The following is a 16,337-nucleotide window of genomic DNA, read 5'->3' on the forward strand; positions in this document are numbered from 1 at the left end:
TCAAGATGAATTACTATAGTATTTTGGCATTCAAATGTGAGGTAATTTTACACTGCTGACAAACAGATTTAATATTAATCTTTAATTATTATGCTACATGTGATCTTTGACCTACTCTAAGCATGTACTTATGCATAAAACACCTCCAAACAAGACCAGAAATCTGATGGACGTCTGAACAATAAAAATAAATTAATAAAAAAAAAAAAAGTAGAGTAATTTAGAGTGAAAGGTTTTGCTGTGTCCATTAATGGACAGTGGCTTCCTGCTAATGTCTTTGAGGAGCAGCAGTGCTACAGTGGTCTGGGTAAAGTTCACATTTATTAATCATGGACTCATGAATGGCACCTGCTCCCAGTCTTTTGACCTGACCAACCTCTTAAGCCTCTCTACAAAGCCATGGATCTCAATTACCAAAAATCAATATCGAAGAAACCACTTTATTTTCCAATAAAACAGTTTAGTCTTGGGACCATTTTTGCTAGAATACTGCTAAGCATGAAGAAAATCCTAGAGAATTCTTTGTTTTTGCAAAGAGCCGATAAAAAACAAAATGTTTTGACATTTTATACTACATTGCACACTGTACAGTTGGCCTCTACAACAATACTCTGCACACCTTAGAAACCACCTAAAGCCTGATATACTCAACGCATCAAAGTTCGCTTGGGTGCGCGCAACAAAAATGATGGCGGAAGTGCGCATCGCAAACCCATTTCGCGGGGCGCCGTGCACAGCAAATTTTGTAACTTTCTGCGCGGCTCTGCATCTGAAGATGCACAAATGCAAGGCGAATCTGATGTACGTCTCACCACACCGGCACCCAGTTTGTGCATCTAAGTTAGTTACATTTACAAAATGTGCCAACAATACCAGAAATAATCCCTTTTAATGAAAATAAATGTCCAGGCGAAGGTATAAATCAGGCTTATCTCTCTAGCAACCAATCAGAACACATTTACTGAACTGTTTATATTACTGTGTATATTTCAAAATGACTCAGCATACCAACTCTACACAGCAAATATCTGCTGATTGCTGAGACATATTGTTTGATGAGATTCACTGAGAAGAAGAAAATCTGTGTGTGGGCTATCTTTTTAGACAATAAACAATTAGATACATGAAGAACCAGGTGCTCTTTTGAGAAGGTGAATTGAAAGTACAGGTGTATCTTTCTATTGTTCCGAGGAGCCTTCAATCCTAATCTTTACGCCTAATGCGTGAGGCTTGGCTCATAACGGATTCGCAAGAAGTGGCCTGTGCACACCCATAGTATGAATAGGTCTTCATGCCATTTTCATAGAATGGCTGCCTTTGAAATGGCCGCCTTCATTATGCTTGTGAAATAACACCTTGGAAAGTAGGGCTCTGGCTCTTTTTAACTGCAAATGATGTGATTGTTTCAGCATACAATAACCTTCATACATCCATATGCTAATGTAGCCCAATAGCGGATTGTCCAAAACTGCGTAGTGCAACAATATCAGCATCTGTTCGTATTCCGAGCCTAAGCACCACAACAACCGAGGATGCTGATTCTAATCTCATAGTGAAAGGGATGGTCCACATATGAAACCTGAAGAATTTTGGTCACTAGTTTGTGTTCCCAATAGGTAAGTTCGACTTCATGCAGCACTGCACAGAGCAATTGGCATCTGACTTGAAGCAGTGGATGCTGGTTAGAAATTTTGTCCAACCTGAGACTGCGCCATTGCCACATCACTGTGACGTATGGCATCAAAGTACCACAAGAACAGATGGTGCTATATTAAGCAGCACATGAAAATTGTTTCTGCTGCTTCATGAAAACATCTGAAACATCTGTGTATTGGACAAATATTGCATCTAATCCACTTTGTCTGTAAAAAATTACATAAACACTGCACAAGCTTCATTATGGGAAGCAGAAAGTGTTGGACTTAATGGCTCCGTTATCAATTCCGCCCCCCACTGCAAGCAGCAAATTTTGCTGATCGATCTAGTTGAACACACCTTTTGACTTCCATTTTATTTTTTTGTCCATATAATGGAAGTCAATGGGAACCAAAATGTTTTGGTTACCAACATTCTTCAAAATATCTTCTTTTATGTTCCACAGAACGAAGAGTCAAGCAGGTTTAGGATGACATGAGGGTTGAGTAAATAATGACAGAATTTTCAGTTTTAGGTGGACTATCATTTCCTTTCATTTTGATAGCTATTAGGTGAAAGTGTTTGTTGTCTTTTAATATGGTACAATAACTGATTATATTTGCTAAAAAATATTCATATGAGGAATTCAAAAGTAATGCAGCTCGTCTATATCAGCTGATTCACATATATTGTAAAACAGAGATTAGGATGCTTGCTCCACCCCCCTCCTGGATTCCCTTCATATTGGAGCATTCCGCCGGGATACATCATCATGTCATGACAGCATTTCAAGGCCCCAGCAGATCAATAACTAAATAACTCTTTCTGTGTGCAAACAAACAATCAAAGGGTGAGAAAAACATTGCCAGAACTGCTACAGCCCTGAAATATAGCCATTTGTGGATGAAGACGGGAGCTAACACGCCTAAAACAGTAAAGATTAAACCTGAGACCTTCCTCTGACCTCAAATGGAACTGTATAATTGCTTATTCGAGAGTTTAATCCAGTGCAGCGACCCTCTTGAACACTCCTAAAACAGTGCAAGGGAACATCTGAAAGTGGTACAAATCCATGCCACTTCCTCAAATCTCTTTCAACAAATTCCGTACAAATTCAGCATGCTGTTTCAATACCAAACTCATGCATGTGCTCACAAGTCCTAAAGCCAGAGAGGAGCCTTTAGCTGGATGCAGCATCTGAGGATAAAGATGGAAACATGAATTGATTGTGTGAAGCACCAAACAATATTTGCAGATTTGGCATTTTAAATGATGTGCAGAGGCAAATGCTGTTCATTTGAAGGTTAGCAAACTCGGTCATCTGTCATGAACTAATTGGTTAAGTGTAGAAAATAACACAAATAAGAAATCCGCCCAAAGAAATACTCGCCCAAATAAGTTCAACAGAGCTTGAAAGAAATAATTAACTGAGCTGTCAGAATTCACACAAGGACAAACCTGCTCCCCCACCCCACACCCACACACACAAGCAAAAACACAAGAAAAAAAGCAATAATGGGGCACCAGTCCTTTCTGTCTGCTTGTGTGAAGTGATAATGAGGAGCATATCAAGCTACTGTGCTGCTGTTTTATATTAAGTCGTCTTACTGCACCTGTCTGTCTACTACAGTACCAGAACGCAAAGCTTTTCTGCAGCTCTTTCCACACCGCTCCTCTTAACATTACCCTCACTTCATTTTCATGCCAAATAAAATATGGAGATTTTTCACTTCGGTTGTTTCTCTTCGAGCCAAAAATGGCCACTGTAGTGCAGACTATGGATGACAGTAATTAATTACAACTGAATATGGGATGATAATAGGCCTGACTGATATAATTAGCTTCAAGAGCCTCCAAAGTATATTTCTTCCTACCTGGTTTGTCCTTTATACCTGTAATTAATAAAGGATCATTTGGGACAGATTTGCTTTGTTGCCTCTTGATTAGATCTAGCAATGTTCATCATGTTTTTGTCATGGTCTCTCAACAGGACACGGTAGCGGAAAACCGCATGAAAATTCGAAATGGTGGTTGTTTAATTTGCCAATGCAAAGGTTGCAGGTTTAATCCAAAGGAGGCCTGACCCAGAAAATTGAGTTACTGTAATCCCCACACTGTTCTGTGACCACTGGGCTCTTAAACAGGGCACTAAACTCCAGATTGCTCCAGGGATGGTCTCCTGTACAACACACTTAACATCACTCTGAATAATAAAAGTATCTGCTGAATGGAAAATAATTTACTTTCATTCACAAATATCATAAATCATACCATATTTAACTCATTACAGTCATTAAAGGGGACCTATAATGCCCTTTTACAAAATGTAATAAAAGTCTTTGGTGTCCCCAGAATGTGTCTGTGAAGTTTCAGCTCAAAATACCCCAGATCATTTATTATAGTTTGTCAAGTATCCCCCTATTTGGGTGTGAGCAAAAACATGCCATTTTTGTTTGTGTCCCTTTAAATGCAAATTAACTGCTGCTCCCAGACACTTTCCAGAAGAGGGCGGAGCTTTAACAGCTCGCGCTTCGGTTGCTCAACAACAACAAAGCTGGAGAATCTCACACAGCAAAAATGAAGATGATTATAAGCAACGGTGTTCAGCTTTGCATCGTTCTTCCTGAGTCTCTCCATCAGTGTCCGACTCCGGTTTGAAGTTACAACTTAAATTTATCCACTAACTGTTCTGAAACGTCCAGATGCATTCTTTATGTAGTTGCTGTGGAGTTGATTCAATTAATCGACTAGCATGTGCCATCTTGTTAATCTTTTGTGCAAATCCAGCATTGAATTGAAGTTCAGTAGTTGTCCTTAAACAGAGAATTCTTTAAAAGAAAATATCTCCCTTTGCATTGAACTTTGAGCATAAACAATGTCTGCAAAGTTACTACGCTCAAACAGCAACATAAACTAAAGTTAAAAAAGTGACACTTGGGTCGCACTGTTATATTCCCTCCGTTCAGACAGTCACACATCTCATATCTGTGGCTACCTGCAAATCATTGGCTCAGTTTCCTCAAAACAAAATGAACAAAGCTTCAGTGGTTCCCAGGTCAGCTATGTTTTCCTGAGATGAGCGGGCAGGAAAATTGCCTGAGCCTTAGCTGTAAACATGAAAGTGAGACATAAATCTTGTGTAAAATATTTGTCAGTTATCTTCTGCTGGAAAACTGATGCCCCAGCATGCCAGACTCCAATACTGTCTGGCTAATTTATCCTTTCGCTGTTGGTTATATATTCCGGTTCTGACATTGTGAGCCCATGGCGGGCTTGAGGAAGAAATCTCTTCTGTCGGCAGGTAGCTGCAATCAACAAACCTGCACGGGTCATTGACTAAATAATTTAAGCCCATTTCAAAATTACAAAATGAGCATACAAAGAAAGGTTAAAAGGTGCATGCAGTGTTCTGTCGTAAAATGACATCGATAATAGAATCAAGGTAGACAAGTGAGACTGACAGTGATTTAAAGGGCATCTGAGGTCAGCACAGAACTGATGACACTTGAGATGTGACAGGAGAAATAAACGTCTCTCTGTATCCATCCCTCTACCCGATTAATTCAGCTGGCCATAATCCATTCCAATGTACAGAACTGTTGAAAGGTTCTCTCTCTACCCTACTTATTATAAGTACATCCATTTATTTACATAGAAATCTTTTGCAACATAAATGTCTTTACTGTCACTTTTAATCAATCTAATAAGTCCATGCTAAATAAAAGTATTAAATGAATGCATCTCTTTCATATATATTATAGTGCATTTAAATTTGTCTGTATATATATATATATATATATATATATATATATATATATATATATATATATATATATATATATATATATATATATATATATATATATATATATATATATATATATATATATATATATATATATATATATATATATATACAAACAAATTTAAATGCACTGACAGCTCAGCTTGCACATGCCAGAGACGGAAAAATAGCATGGGAAAAGATACTTTCACCTGGGCTTTGTTGGTAGAACAGGTTCCCATTCTAATTGCTGTTTTGGGGGGAATTGGCAGATTATTTTCTGCAGAGGCAGACAAACAAATCCACATATCTCACTAGATAAAGCTGCACTGGGAACTGTCATAAGAAACAAGATCCAAAGAATATTACATTTATATATTACAATAAAGCCTTGAAGGTTGCCAGAACAACTCTAAAAATACTCAACTGCCCCAACAGAATTGTTGAGCGTGTCAGATTCTCACTTAGTTCTGCACTTATTTGAAAGGGTCAGTGGATGTCAGGGAAACAGACTAACCTGGAGGTACTTTGTCTCATATTCCCTCAGGAACAATAAATAATATCCTTCATACAGTTGATACGGTTGATTTAAAGTGTTTTCTCTGCCAAGAATCAGGAAAAAGAGGGAGTATGAGTACAACCTACTGGTAGTGGCCATCAGTGTCAGGGAAAGTTACTTTTAAAAGTAATGCGTTACAATGCGTTACTCCCAAATAAATAACTAACTGCATTACTTAAGGCATCTTTACACAGCCGATTTATGGCTACTCTGAAGCGGGTTTGTATCTGCTCAGGAGTCAGTGTAAAGACGCAATGCCGCATTAAAGAAAACCTAAAATACACCGGGTCTGACCCACCTCAGCCCCTAGTATCAAAGGCGAGTCTGATACTGTTCTGGTTCAGTGTAAATGAACGCGGAATAGAGTGCCCCAGGGATGACGCGTTTTTGTAGGCCAACCTGGAAGTTAGCGGCGCACGGGTTCCCTCGGTTGAAAGCCTATGCATTTTTCCAACTATAACAATTTTTATTATGACAAACATCAAAGCATGAGATATAGCACGCAGTTTACTAATTTAAAGGTCCCGTTCTTTGTGATCCCATGTTTCAAACTTTAGTTAGTGTGTAATGTTGTTGTTAGAGTCTAAATAAAATCTGTAAAATTTTAAAGCTCAAAGTTCAATGCCAAGCGAGATATTTTATTAAACAGAAGTCGCCTACATCGAACGGCCAGTTTGGACTACATCCCTCTACTTCCTTCTTTAATGACATCACTAAAGCAGTTTTTTGACTAACCTCCACCCACAGGAATACACAAAAAAAGGGGCGTGGTCTTGTTGCGCTCCCACGGAGAAGAGCAAGAGTTGCGTTTGTAGAGTGTGTTTGTCGCCATGTCGTCGAAATGGTGTTATTTTCATCCCGCAGTCCAATCACCTTTGTTTGGCCTTCCCAGGGACGCTGTACTTAGAGATCAATGGTTACAATTTATGTTTAACTCGTTCCTGAAAATTATAATTGTGGTATCCTTACTGCAATAGTTAATGTTGGACTGCAGTGCACATAATGGACACAAGAGGGGACTATGTTTATGTATATGGCTGTTTTCCGTATGAGGTACTCTTCTGAGTGAGTGCTAATGTTGTACATTTTCTGTCGCTGCTTGTGGCTGCTTGTGGAGATTAAAGAGTTCAGTCTCTCGGGAATTATTGTCTTTTGTGTTCATTCGGCACAACACCACAATAATCCACATGTAAAACTATGTGCAGTACGCGTTATGGTAAGAGGCGTGACCTTTCCGGGCAAGGTGCGCTCTCTATGGCTCTGGGTGCGCTAGGCTGCTGTCGAATCACAACACAGGAACCGCTGGCACAATCGGAACCCTTTACGTATTTCTGAAGGAGGGACTTCATAGAACAAGGAAGTCATCAGCCCGTTTTTATGACAGTGGAAACAGCGGTATACAGATAAGTAAATTATGTGAAAAATACTGTGTTTTTTTACACACGAAACATGAACACGTTATATTGCACACTATAAACAATCAAAGCTTCAAAAAAATTTTGTATTTTCTTATTTCGAGTTATATTTCGTTGTTTATTATTTAATTATTTTTAAATTCATTTTGTTAAAACTGTTAGTTTTAAAGTAATTATGTTCAAAGCATTGTTTCCCGTGATTTTAATCCCTGTGTAAATGCATTTATGCCGCTTCAGAGGAGCATTAAACAGTCTGTGTAAATGCACATTTCTGTGATTTTTTGCCACTTCAGAGTTGGTTTCTGTGCCGCTTTTTCTGTGTAAAGATTAGTTATTTTTTATGGAGAGTAATGCGTTACGTTACTTTTGCGTTACTTTTTCTCACCTGGACTGGGCTTGCTTGTTTGTTTTTTAATTAAAAAAAAATTCACAAATGTAAAGCCTCTTTCACGCCAAAAGTTAAAAAAATTAGCCTCAGGCTGAAGAAAATGCAAATTCACACCTGTACAGTAGAGGGCGCAGCTCAAACATTTCAGCTGTGCTACCATTCTGGATTGGAGAAGAATAGGATGCAGGAGAAGAAAGTTCAACTCTTACTTCAGCAATAAAAACAAAACAAAAATTAAATCTAAAGTAATTTTTGCTTAGTATGATTGAATTGGATCACCCAATTTCTCTCAGCATGGGGACAAGAGAGGTGTCAGTCAATAAATGGGAAAACAAAGTAACTTGGATTACTTATTTTCAAAAGTAACTCTATAGATGTAGATATTTTGTTGTAAATTTAAAAGTATTGTGTTACTTTAGTTACCTGAAAAAGTAATCTGATTACATAACTTGCATTACTTGTAATTTGTTAACCCCATCATACCCATACATTACCCACACCTCTGTTATTTTGGGGGCAGTTGGCTGAGAGTCGGACTTGTAACACGAAGGTTGCCGGTTCGAGTCTCAGTACCAGCAGGAAATGTAGGTGGGGGGAGTGAATGAATAGTGCTCTCTTCCACTCTCATTACCCACAATGGGACACCATATTTGGCCACACGTCATTTTCACTTTTTTTATTCCCCATGCAGCGGGAAGACTTGTCTTTTTCAAGGCATAAGAACACAGCATGTGCTCACGCACCATAACAGAACACACTGAGATTGCTGTCAGCTTCGGAAAGGTTGACTGAATTGCATATTGGGAAGAAAAAGGTCTCTACAAGCCAGTGAATACTCTCTCCCATAGTTTCACCCTCTTTTTGCATTTCTCCCACATGGTAATGATGTTCACACCCCTTGGGGCTTTGCATGCTCTCCTTAATGGGTATATTCATCAAAGTCAGTCCTGTCTCGCTGCGCATCCAGGTTAATTGTGTCTGTTCACACATGCATGCGCTATCCCTCTTGTTTCTCCTCTTAAACCAGAAAAAACTGAGATGAGGTGCGTACCAAGACACAACATCCACTACAACAGGGTGCAAAAGATCACAGTCGGCCATCACCGCAATGGTCACAGCTAGAGAGAAGGACTGTGGAGTCATTTTCCAGTAGAGACTTCCACGCCATCACTCTAGACTGGGTGTTTGTCTGTTTCAACACAGAAGAATAGCAGACATTATGAACTCATGCTCATGCCCTAGGGACAATGGGAATTTCTTCCATGTGCCTAGAGCATATTGTGAGCCATCTGGTGCCCATCTCATATCCCTGTGAGGTAGTAAGCAACCAGAGGAACAGCAAGCTATCAATCAAACAGCCAATAAAATCATCTCATTGCAGGTCAGTGGTCCCGATCCTATATAAGTTCCACACAATCTGAAAACATCTGACAGTTGTAATCAAAACTAGACATTTTTCAGGCTTAAAAAAAAACCCTGTTGGCACTTTCATTTTTATTCATAAACATTGGTGTCCAAAATCATTCCTCAACATATTAAATGTAGTGCCATTATGACATGTATACATTTTAAATGTTCTTTTTTTTTTCTGGCTTGCCTTCCAGTACAAATATCTAAAAATATTTTTACTTGTTTTTACTTAAAGGATTAGTCCACTTTTAAATAAAATTTTCCTGATAATTTACTCACCCCCATGTCATCCAAGATGTTCATGTCTTTCTTTCTTCAGTCGAAAAGAAATTAAGGTTTTTGATGAAAACATTCCAGGATTATTCTCCTTATAGTGGACTTCAATGGACTCAAAACGGTAGAAGGTCAAATTTACAGTTTCAGTGCAGCTTCAAAGGGCTTTAAACGATACCAGACGAGGAAAAAGTGACTTATCTAGCCAAACGATCTGTCATTTTCGGAAAAAAATACAACCGTATATGCTTATAAACATAAATTAACGGCTTGCACGTTATTCATGAAACTGTAATTTTGACCTTCAACCATTTGGAGACCATTGAAGTCCACTATAAGGAGAATAATTCTGGAATGTTTTCATCAAAAACCTTAATTTCTTTTTGACTGAAAAAAGAAGGACATGAACATCTTTGATGACATGGGGGTGAGTAAATTATCAGGAAAATTTTATTTAAAAGTGGACTAATCCTTTAAAACAAGTCCATACACTCATATTGAAGACGCATTTAAGAAAATAAGTCTTAATACCTTATGATTTTCTGCTCTTCAAGAAAACTTGTCTTGTTTCAAGTCATTTTGGATATTCTGGAAAATTTCATTAAAAGGCACAATATGCAAGATTTTTGGATTAAAATATCCAAAAACCACTAGAACAATGTTATATATTTTGTTGTACTTACATTATCTCAAATGTTTCCAAGAATGTTTAAATCCAGAGAAATAAGCAATTTTAACCAGGACGCGGACCGTATCCATGCGACGCTAATGACATCATAACCGCGTTACCCTCGATTTTATTTTGTAGAAACCATGAAAACACCAAAGACACTTTAATATATTATGTGTTTTTATTAGACAGGTGAGCAACTGTTTGGATACATTCATAGACATAACTAATCATTGTTATATAGCTCAAAAAAGTAAGTCTTATTGTTTAAATTTTGTTTTCTTTATTTACAGTAAGTAATCATAATCTATAACCTAATATCGATCTAGTTTACTGCAGTGTACAACAAGTGTAGCTCATAGTAGCTGCCAAACGAACGCACAGAGTAGCACTATAACAACTTTCAACACACAAATGTATCTAATATGATAAAACAGCACTGCATTACCCACATACACATGACAGGAAGAAGCGGAAATGGTCGTCTGTGGCATAATAAAAGCTCCACTGCTTGTGTGTGTCGTGTTTGTCTCTCAATAACAAATCGCTCCAGTGGCCTCGTTCCGCTCCAACGATTTTCAGCCACACCCTGCTTCATACTACAGTAATGTTAATAAATCTTTAATATATTAGCTCATCCATGAATATGATTTCTGCCCAAGTCTCCGGCTGTAGACATGAAAACAACACCTCCCATGATTCCGCGAAATCAAGGCGTCATCAAGCTACGCATTTGTTTTGAATAAGCAACCTCTGGAGAAAAATCACATATTGTGTCTTTAAGTGTAGTAATATCAATGACGTACTTCTCAGTGCCACTGATTTTTCATAAATAACGTTTTATTTAGATATACTCAGCAAAGGGTCTCCAAAGAGTGATTCGTTTAAAATTTGTTTGTGTCTCATTGGCTTAATCTAAAGGTGCACTTTCCACCACAATGTTTCTCTGTCAATTTGGCAATATCTTTGCGCCAGCTTGAGCTGATTATCTCCACTCAGATAGAAGCAAATCATTTGGCATCAATATGCTTCACTTGGTTTTCCATAAAAGACTTGGTTGTGGGAGGTTCCAGGCTAACTGGTCAAGCAGAAAGATGGCACAAAGCAAATAAGTACAGTTTCTATAGAAAACTCAACTCACATGAAAATGAAAATGGGTTGCTAAATGGGTTGCTATTATAGGTTTGTGGCTAATATTAAATTAACCACTCCCTGACAGCTATTTTCTCCTCTGAGATCAGAATTCATCTTAAACACGCCACATGATCGAATACAGGAAACTGGCATGGCAAATGTAAGTCTTTTTCTCATGAAACGTTTATAACTTTAAATGTAGGAGCAGAAGTTTACCACAAAAGCCAGAGCTGGAATAAGAATCGCACAACCATAAATTCTTTGAATTATAAAGGAATACTTCATGCTTTCTATATCCTTCCATGCAGACACTTTCACCCAGATCAGGCAACTTCCATTTATTAAAAATGACCATGCGGGTCAGGGAGGGAATGAAATATTCTATACACAAAGAAGTTGAATAAATATCAAGTGATAACAATGCACCGGCAAACAGACAAATAAACTAATTCAAATTCAAATCCAGTACTAAGCAATATTCATGACTCTGAGCCTGCCCTGCCCTCATTGTATATATTTGCTGACTGAATTCCTTTTGCTTTCAACTTGCTACTAACTTGCTGACTAGACTTTAAAGATGGCAAATCCAAAGCATATAAAATTGAAAGGCAAAAAGCAGCAGTACCTTCCTGTATGCTATCATGTTGGGCGAGTCCTCATCTGGGTCAGCCACACCCACTGCACCTTGGTCCTGAGAGGCCTGAGCCATTCTTGGTCTCTTGATCTTTCTTGCGGTCTCTGTGGGGAAAGGACAGAACAGAAGAGAGATCAGTCATACAAAATTGCACTGTGCCACCCAGACAATGAATTAAGTATCTACAGAGTAAAAGTGTGAATGAGATTTGAGAGCTAAAGCAGAGGGAAATATTCTCAATAAAAATTGTCTTAAATTTCACTATGTGTCTCACAATACTATTGAAGACTTGGAATAAAGCAATGGACTAATTTATGATGCTTACCCCATTGGGGGCTTCAGTATCTTATATTTACATTCATAGTGTGAAGAAAAAAACATTTTGACATACATAAAAACTCAAAATGTGTTCCACTGTGGAAAGAAAGTCATGCATCAGGGCAGGGGTTATTGTTATCAGGGGTTATCAGGGGTCTTGTTCACTTTCACGCATTCAATTTGAACATGTTGATGATACATAAGAACCAATGAACTTCTTGGAGAGTTTCTTGTTATCCTCCTTATGTGGAAAATTTGTATGTGTCAGGGGACATGACTTATATTTCAGACTATTAATCGTACAAAGTTATTGCATGGCTTCAGAAGATTCCGAATATAGCAGACGATTCACGTGAACCACCTTTATCCACCTTATTTTTTTTACGCAAAAGCAGTATCATCATAAAACAGTGAGCTATGCTGTTTGATAGGCTACTGCAAACTGGTATTTGTTATCTTAATTACTTTTTGTAATCATAAACACATTGGTTTGTAATGCAATGAATTAGAAGTCTCGCACATTCATGGAAAGTAAAGTGGATAGAACTTCTGGAAACAAATCAAAAGGGTTTGAAGCAGCATGTTGAGGAGTAAATTGACATTTTTTGATGACCAATACCTTATTTTTTTTAAATAAATAAATAAATAAATAAATAATATATATATATATACACACACACACACACACACACACACACATTATATAATTAAAATGTTTATTTGTAACAAAAAGGTGTATTATGAAGGTACAAAAAAAATGGTAAGAAAGGTATAAAAGTTAATTCAGTTTAATTTCCTCAGTTGTAGTGTATGTGTTTCAATATTAAAAAATAAATAAACACATTGGTTCAAGAATACCGAAATTGTACCTAGGAAATAATTGGTACTTGCCACCTCTAATTACATTGAATCATGGGTTATGAATGCTGAGGGATTTAGCTTTCTACTCGTCTAATCGGTTGCACAGAAAGCGATTTATCGACCACTCATAATTGGAGTCAACAGAGAAGACAATAGATCAGTTTTCAGTTTCAGATAATGGAGCATTTATGTTGACAAACACATCTTTCTCTACAGCCTACATGCGTTCCTCTCAGGAGCCATAATACAGCAATAGCCTACAATGCAGGAAATAGCGTCTTTTCCAAGTTTCAACCGTCTAGTGTTAACTGGAAAAACAAAGAGAGGTTTAAGTAGCTATTAAGTTAACACATTACCATTTTTTACTTTACATACTTAAATACAACCAACAACAAATACAACTGTATATACAGAAACTCAAACGTGTTAAAACATCCCGAAAACCTTCGTGATTAAACGTAAAAACGATTAGGCCTATTTTAACATGCCACTGAAAATGTCTATTTAATACCAAAATGACAGACATACAGAAAGAATGAGGGGCTCCATGCATTTGGTCTTCTTTACAGACTGTACTTCACTTCACTGCTGTACGCTGTGTCTCACCTGAACGAGTGTGCTAGAAAAGAAGTATCTGCTCATAGTCTCCTAAAATTATCCGTGGACTTATTAGTAACCTTAAACTGATAATGCTTTTCCACGCTGGCCACATGAGGAGCGCGAGCTCATAACAGCTGTTTGTGACCAACACCAGCGAACCTAAAGGTAGAAACGTGGACATGATTTCCCAGCGCCGCATTGCACTACAAACATGTGTAGCTATTTAAAAAAGACAAACAGCTGCTTTCAGAGCGCAATCCCCACAGGAACACCGTCCCAATTCACACAGCACTCCACAGAGCGATGCCGAATATAGAGGCAGAAAAACCCTGTCAGTGAAAGACTCGCTCGCGCTCACTCACTCACTCACTCACTCCAGCTTCCCTCCCTCCGTCGCGCACACGCACAGCAGGGAGCGCGAGGCGACAGGATGATTCACTTCAAACTCACCAGCACTTCGCGAGCCACTTCAATCCAGCGCTGGACATGACAATTGATCATTCAGTGCGAGCGAACATTGGTACAAGTTTACAGTGACACCCAGTCACACAAACAACTGACAGAAAGAGCGCATTACCTTAGTAAGTACCGCCTCGTCCACTCCTCGGAGCTCGATATCCCCCTCCTTAGCAACCAGAAAAGAGCAGGTTCATGATCTAACTGGCTTGAAGAGACTGTGTGGTGGTGGTGGTGGTGATGATGATGATGATGGGGTGTTGGTGGGGGGAAAATATTATTAAGGGACTCAGAAGCTGTGCAGCTGTGGAAAGCACTGGGTTCCTTCCACTCTGTCCTTCTCTCGCGCGCACTGGATCCCAGCGTGGGTGGTCGCTGCGTGGAGTGAAGTGCTCAGGTACAGTGTGAGGATCCTGGCATGTGTGCAGCTGAGTGTGAGAGTGTGTGTCAGATACAGGGAGGGAATGAGGGAGGGAGGATAACAGAGGGTGGGGGTTTGGGGGTGGAGTGTCTCCCTCTGTAGTTTCTGGCAAGCAATTTTGAAATATGTATGTGTTTTAAGTTAGAGAATGCTTTTGTTTGAATTTGATTTCTGTCATGTGATTACAAAGATTCAGTTGAGTAATCTAATGTCTGTATTTCTCTCATTAGGACATCTTGGTAAAATGAATTAAGAGGATTAAGGTTTAAGAACACATTAATAAACTCCAGCAGTTTATCAATTTATTCTTAAACCCCCTAATCCAGAAGAACACTAGTAACCCTACTTGGGGGGCCTTTTTGATTTTACTAACATTATAACTTGAGTTGATCATAATGTTAGTTCTTGTGTGTGCCAAAAACAAGACTGTTAGAATAAAATGGTCCCTTCACATATGAAATGAGCAACAGAGTTGTACACTGTGCTCTGGTGCTCACATACACAAGCTGTGAACAGTGAGTTTTGCGTTTGTGTTCAAACTCCCCCATTCTTCGAGAACAGCCTCTTTGCAAAGCCTGCAAACATGTGACATTTCTCCAAAAATGTGCCGCTCAGTTTAGTGTCAGATTGAAATTGTCAGGGATCCTTCAGAAATATGTGTGGAGCTAGACAGCCTAAATAACCTGGTTTTACATAACTTATCACATATTTCTTTAGTTGTTTAGAAAATAGGATTATAATACATGGAGAGAGCTAACAAATCATTCTGGAGCCGCAGGAGAACGTCATGCAACACTTATTGGATGTCAAGAATGTGCACACTCAAGCCCATCACATACAGTGATGAAGCCAAACAGTATAGGGATGATTAAGAGGCCATGATGATGGACAGAGACCAATGGGCAAATTTGGCCAGGATGAGATAGTCCTCACTGCAGAACACGAGATCCAGATCCAACCCCCCCACCCCACCCCCCCACTTTACATATCCCTAAACCTACCTGTCTCCACCCCCTGGATCTAAACCTACCTATCTCCACCCCCTGGATCTAAACCTACCCATCTCCACCCCCTGGATCTAAACCTACCCATCTCCACCCCCTGGATCTGGATTCAACTCCTCCCACTTTACATATCCCTTAACCTACCAGTCTCTGCCCCCCTGGATCTAAACCTACCCATCTCCACCCCCTGGATCTGGATTCAACTCCTCCCACTTTACATATCCCTTAACCTACCAGTCTCTGCCCCCTGGATCTAAACCTACCCATCTCCACCCCCTGGATCTAAACCTACCTATCTCCACCCCCTGGATCTAAACCTACCCATCTCCATCCCCTGGATCTGGATTCAACTCCTCCCACTTTACATATCCCTTAACCTACCAGTCTCTGCCCCCTGGATCTAAACCTACCCATCTCCACCCCCTGGATCTGGATTCAACTCCTCCCACTTTACATATCCCTTAACCTACCAGTTTCTGCCCCCTGGATCTAAACCTACCCATCTCCACCCCCTGGATCTAAACCTACCTATCTCCACCCCCTGGATCTAAACCTACCCATCTCCATTCCCTGGATCTGGATTCAACTCCTCCCACTTTACATATCCCTTAACCTTCCAGTCTCTGCCCCCTGGATCTAAACCTACCCATCTCCACCCCCTGGATCTAAATCTACCCATCTCCACCCCCTGGATCTAAACCTACCCATCTCCACCCCTTGGATCTAAACCTACCCATCTCCATCCCCTGGATCTAAACCTACCCATCTCCATCCC

General features: G+C 39.2%; 1 protein-coding gene across 3 annotated transcripts in view; it reads right to left on the reverse strand.

Annotated features, from left to right (window-relative positions):
- The window catches only part of rgs6 (regulator of G protein signaling 6), an 87,739-nt gene extending 73,182 nt beyond the window's left edge, over positions 1 to 14,557 (reverse strand). For all 3 annotated transcript variants that reach the window (XR_010894955.1, XM_067383928.1, XM_067383926.1), the window contains exons 1-2: positions 14,259 to 14,557; positions 11,894 to 12,006 (exon numbers count right to left, since the gene is read on the reverse strand). Coding sequence is in view for 2 of the 3 variants with exons in the window: in XM_067383928.1 (XP_067240029.1) it covers positions 11,894 to 11,977 (84 nt within the window). In the remaining variant the exon portion in view is untranslated. The remainder of the gene's footprint in view (positions 1 to 11,893; positions 12,007 to 14,258) is intronic.
- Positions 14,558 to 16,337: the final 1,780 nt, after the last annotated feature.

The sequence above is a fragment of the Chanodichthys erythropterus genome, chromosome 4 (genome assembly GCF_024489055.1).
Source record: "Chanodichthys erythropterus isolate Z2021 chromosome 4, ASM2448905v1, whole genome shotgun sequence".
Taxonomy (NCBI): Eukaryota; Metazoa; Chordata; class Actinopteri; order Cypriniformes; family Xenocyprididae; genus Chanodichthys; species Chanodichthys erythropterus.